General features: G+C 39.9%; 1 protein-coding gene across 2 annotated transcripts in view; it reads right to left on the bottom strand.

The window, feature by feature from the left end:
• FNDC1 (fibronectin type III domain containing 1) overlaps positions 1 to 622 on the bottom strand; it is a 392,429-nt gene extending 391,807 nt beyond the window's left edge. Inside the window, exon 1 of one of the 2 annotated variants that reach the window (XM_069769220.1) lies at positions 351 to 622. In XM_069769220.1, coding sequence (XP_069625321.1) covers positions 351 to 456 — 106 coding nt within the window. In that variant the 5' untranslated portion in view covers positions 457 to 622. The remainder of the gene's footprint in view (positions 1 to 350) is intronic. The other variant, XM_069769221.1, reaches the window with a different exon arrangement.
• Between the last annotated feature and the right edge of the window lie 5,378 nt (positions 623 to 6,000).

Below are 6,000 nucleotides of genomic sequence, written 5' to 3' on the forward strand. Positions count from 1 at the left end.
AAATGAAGGAGTATCACGTATTTTATAATCTCTTAATTAGATGTTAGCAGTTAACTATATCACTGACAAAGCTGTGACCACCAGTGGTCCATCTATGGCTAAAAAGACCATTTAGTATACAATACCTTTTTCACTTAGCGTACTGCACAATGTATATGTGGATCAGTGAAGGATCAATCTGACCTAATGACCCCTAATGTCCTAAATGCACTGCCACACTGACCATAACTTACACATCTTTAGATTTATGCTGTCACCCTAAAGACAAAAATATTTGTAGATAATGTATTTCACAGAAGAGTTGATAAAATCTTCAACAATCAAAACAAGTTAGAGTCCTCATGTCATACCTGTTACTGCAGCTGATGATTCTAGAAGGGTCAGCAGCAAAAAAGCCAGGATAGACAAGAAAGCAGGCATTTGGCTGGTCCTACTCCTTGGAGCCATCCTAGACATAAGCCACCAAGACAAAGCAGGTAGGAAGAGTGGAGGCAGGAAAAGAGAAAACACCAAGAAATAGACCTACATACAGGATGCAAGAAAATCCTTCTGTGGTACAACTTCAGACACTACTCCTAACTAACACATCCAGAAGTTGTCTCAGCCTTTCCCCTTTTCATCTGTCGTTCCTTTGCAATCCCTCTTCTGTCCTAGGATGTGCTGCATCCATAAGCAGAGGGAGGGTGCCCTCTAGTGCATATCTCAACCTAGCACATTTGACATGAAAAACTAAGGTATTAGGGGGAAATCAGCACAGAAGGTAAAAAAAAAAAACAGATTTTGTATTGTCCATACAACAATATTGAAGAGTGAACTGAAAGGAAAATACCATAACCCAGTAGTAGGATCGCCGGTTGACCGCCTCTCTAATCGGTAAGTTTTCTCCTTTCACCTATTTTAAGCCCTTCTGGGTACAATGCTGCCACTTTGCTGCTGCCCTGGGCTTTATTGATAGCTAATTAACAGAGAATAGGGCCTTTTATTTAGAGATAATGTTGCTGATTTTTACTAGGGGGTGTGTGGCTCCAGGATTGTCTGGGTGAGTCTTTGGGCTTCTCCACATTATTCCATGTAAGGAATGTCCTTTTGGTAAAGACCAGAAACATTTGCACTAGATAAAAAGATACAGATCTCTGGAACAACGGATTTAAAAAAAAAAAAAAGAAGAAAAAAAGGAAAACTCGGGAGGCAGTGGGAATAAAATAAGGGAAAGAACTGGCCACATTTAACTTGGTGAATGGTCCACTTTAGCTATATGCAGATACAATTAAGACTGGTGGTCAAGTGTGTGTTTTGTAAACTCTGCAACCAAAATGTGACAGAGGCCGTCCCCAAAAATATAATGGAAGCAACGGAGAATATCCTCCTAAAGCAAATTGATGAAGCTGCGACTCAAGTTATTATTATGGGGGACTTCAACTACCCTGAAATAGATTGGAGAACAGAAACCTGCAGTTCCAGCAAAGGTAATCGTTTTTTGACAACTATGAGAGACAATAACCTTTCACAACTGGTTCAGGACCCAACAAGAAGGGGGGCACTGCTAGACCTAATATTAACCAACAGCCAGACCGCATAGCAAATATAAGGGTTGGGGGTCATTTGGGTAATAGTGATAACAAAATAATAAGTTTTCATGTATCCTTTAATAAGATGTGTAGTAGAGGGGTTACAAGGACACTAAACTTCAGGAGGGCAAATTTCCAACGGATGAGAGATGATCTTGGTGCAATTAACTGGGACGATATCCTGAGACATAAAAATGCACAAAGAAAATGGGAGACGTTTATTAGCCTCCTGGATAGGACCTGTGCACAGTATATACCGTATGGGAATAAACATACTAGAAATAGGAGGAAACCAATATGGCTAAATAGAGCTGTAAGGGGTGCAATAAGTGACAAAAATAAAGCATTTAGAGAATTAAAGAAAATAGGTAGTGATGAGGCATTAAGTAAATACAGAAAATTAAATAAATTCTGTAAAAAGCAAATCAAGGCAGCAAAGATTGAGACAGAGACTCATTGCCAGAGAGAGTAAAAATAATCCCAAAATATTCTTTAACTACATAAATAGTAAGAAACTAAAAAATGATAGCGTTGTCCCCCTTAAAAATAGTCTGGGTGAAATGGTGGATGAGGATGAGGAAAAAAACAATATGCTAAATGACTTTTTTGATCAGTATTTACACAAGAAAATTCCATGGCAGACAATATGATCAGTGATAACAAAAATTCCCCATTAAATGCCACCTGCTTAACCCAGCAGTAAGTTTGGCGGCGTCTAAAAATCACTAAAATTGACAAATCTCCGGCCCTGGATGGGATACACCCCCAAGTACTGCAGGAATTAAGTACAGTCATTGATAGACCATTATTTTTAATCTTTAACCCCTTTACCCCCAAGGGTGGTTTGCACGTTAATGACCAGGCCATTTTTTACAATTCTGACCACTGTCCATTTATGAGGTTATAACTCTGGAACACTTCAACGGATCTTGGCGATGTTTTCTCGTGACATATTGTACTTCATAATAGTGGTAACATTTCTTTGATATTACCTGCATTTATTTGTGAAAAAAATGGAAATTTGGCAAAAATTTTGAAAATTTTGCAATTTTCCAACTTTGAATTTTTATGCAATTAAATCACAGAGCTGTGTCACACAAAATAATAAGTAACATTTCCACATGTCTACTTTACATCAGCACAATTTTGGAACCAACATTTTTTCTGTTACGGAGTTATAAGGGTTAAAAGTTGACCAGCAATTTCTCATTTTTACAACACCATTTTTTTAGGGACCACATCTCATTTGAAGTCATTTTGAGGGGTCTATATGACAGAAAATAATGAAGTGTGACACCATTCTAAAAACTGCACCCCTCATGGTGCTCAAAACCACATTCAAGAAGTTTATTAACCCTTCAGGTGTTTCACAGGAATTTTTTGAATGTTTAAATGAAAATGAACATTTAACTTTTTTTCACAAAAAATTTACTTCAGCTCCAATTTGCTTTATTTTACCAAGGCTAACAAGAGAAAATGGATGCCAAAAGCTGTTGTACAATTTGTCCTGAGTACGCTGATACCCCATATGTGGGGGTAAACCACTGTTTGGGCGCATGGCAGAGCTCGGAAGGGAAGGAGCGCCATTTGACTTTTCAATGCAAAATTTACTGAAATTGAGATGGGACGCCATGTTGCGTTTAGAGAGCCACTGATGAGCCTAAACATTGAAACTCCCCACAAGTGACACCATTTTGGAAAGTAGACCCCCTAAGGAACTTATCTAGATGTGTGGTGAGCACTTTGACCCACCTAGGGCTTCACAGAAGTTTATAATGCAGAGTCGTAAAAATAAAAAATCATTTTTCCCCCAATTTTTTATTTTCCCAAAGGTAAGAGAAGAAATTGACAGAAAATACCCAAACTTAACACCATTCTAACAACTACACCCCTCAAGGTGCTCAAAACCACATTCAAGAAGTTTATTAACCCTTGACGTGCTTCACAGCAACTGAAACAACGTGGAAGGAAAAAATGAACATTTGCAAACATTTTAATTAAGAACCATTTTTTTTTTATTTTCACAAGGGTAAAAAGAGAAAATTAACACAAAATTTGTTGTGCAGTTTCTCCTGAATACGCCGATATCCCATATGTGGGGGTAAACCACTGTTTGGGCACACAGCAGGGCTTGGAAGAGAAGGAGCACCGTTTGACTTTGTCAATGCAGAATTGGCTGGAATTGAGATCGGACGCCATGTCGCGTTTGGAGAGCCCTTGATGTGCCTAAACAGTAGAAACCCCCCACAAGTGACACCATTTTGGAAACTAGACCCTTTAAGGAACTTGTCTAGATTTGTGGTGAGCACTTTTAAACCCCCAGGTGCTTCACAAAAGTTTATAACGTAGAGCCTTGAAAATAAAAAAATCGCATTATTTCGACAAAAATGATCTTTTCGCCCCCAAATCTTTATTTTCTCAAGGGTAACAGGAGATATTAGACCAAAAAAGTTGTTGTGCAATTTGTCCTGAGTACGCCGATACCCCATTTGTGGGGGTAAACCACAGTTTGGGCGCATGGCAGAGCTTGGAACAGAAGGAGTTCCGTTTGACTTTTTCAATGCAGAATTGGCTGGAATTGAGATCGGACGCCATGTCGTGTTTGGAGAGCCCCTGATGTCACTAAACAGTGGAAACTCACCACAAGTGACCCCATTTTGCAAACTAAACCCATTAAGGAACTTATCTAGATGTGTGGTGAGCACTTTGAACCCCCAAGTGTTTCACAGAAAACTATAACGTAGAGCTGTGAAAATAAAAAATCCTTCTTTTTCCTCAAAAATGATTTTTTAGCTCGCAATTTTTTATTTTCTCAAGGGCAACAGGAGAAATTGTACCCCAAAATTTGTTGTCCAGTTTGTCCTGAGTACGCTGATACCCCATATGTGGGGGGAGACCACTGTTTGGGCACACATCTGGGCTCGGAAGGGACGTTTTAAAATGCAGACTTTGATGGAATGGTCTGCGGGCGTCATGTTGCATTTGCAGAGCTCCTGATGTACCTAAACAGTAGAAACCCCCCACAAGTGACCCCATTTTGGAAACTAGACCCCCCAAGGAACTTATCTAGATGTGTGGTGAGCACTTTGAATGCCCAAGTGCATCACAGAAGTTTATAATGCAGAGTCGTGAAAATATTTTTTTTTTCCACAAAAAATATTTTTTTATCCCCCAATTTTTTATTTTCCCAAGGGTAACAGGAGGAATTGGACCCAAAAATGTGTTGTCCAATTTGTTCTGAGTACGCTGATACCCCATATATGGGGGGACCACTGTTTGGGCACACATCAGGGCACGGAAGGGAAGTGGTGATGTTTTAAAATGCAGACTTTGATGGAATGGTCTGTGGGTGTCATGTTGCATTTTCAAAGCCCCTGATGTACCTAAACAGTAGAAACCCCTCACAATTGACCATATTTTGGAAACTAAACCCCCCAAGGAACTTATCTTTATATGTGGTGAGCATTTTGATGCTTCACAGAAGTTTGACGCAGAGCCATGAAAATAAAAATTCATTTTTTTCCCCACAAAAATGATTTTTTAGCCCCCAATTTTTTTTTTCGCAAGGGTGACAGGAGAAACTGGACACCAAAACTTGTTGTCCAATCAGTCCTGAGTATGCTGATACCCCATATGTGGGGGTAAATGTTATGACCTGGTGGTTAAGAGGCCACACTGATATGACCTGGTGGCTAAAACGCAACATGGAGCGAGCTCTGAGAAGGTGGTATCTCTACTGACTGCAGTCCCTAATCCTAACATCAACACTAGAAATAGCCGTGGGATGTTCCTGACTCTCCCTAGACACCTCTTCACAGCCTAAGAAATAACTACCCCTAAAGAAGGAAATAGAAATCTATCTTGCCTCAGAGAAAACCCCCAAAAGGAAAGATAGCCCCCCACAAATATTGACTGTGAATGGAGAGGGAAATGACGTACATAGAAATGAAATCAGAATTCAGCAAAGGAGGCCAATACTAAACTAGATAGACAGAGAGAAAAGGATACTGTGCGGTCAGTATAAAAAACTACAAAATCCACGCAGAGTTTACAAAAATGAACTCCACACCGACTCACGGTGTGGAGGGGCAAATCTGCTTTCCCCGAGCTTCCAGCTAGCCTGAATAACACATAGTGACAAGCTGGACAAAAAGAGACAAATTTGCAAAGCAATAGAGTCCAAACAAATGGACAAACAAAAACTAGCAAAAACTTATCTTTTGCAGACAAGGACTGGCCATATGAAAATTCCAAGGAGAGAACCAAATCCAACCAAGAACATTGACAGCAGGCATGGACTAAAGCCCAGAGCAGGTTTAAATAACAAACCCAGGCAAGGCGATTAGTGAAGGCAGCTGCTACAGCTACCTAAAAGAGCAGCATTTCCACTCGAAACCACCAGAGGGAGCCCAAGGGCAGAACTCACAAAAAT

The sequence above is a fragment of the Ranitomeya imitator genome, chromosome 5, assembly GCF_032444005.1.
Source record: "Ranitomeya imitator isolate aRanImi1 chromosome 5, aRanImi1.pri, whole genome shotgun sequence".
Lineage (NCBI taxonomy): Eukaryota > Metazoa > Chordata > Amphibia > Anura > Dendrobatidae > Ranitomeya > Ranitomeya imitator.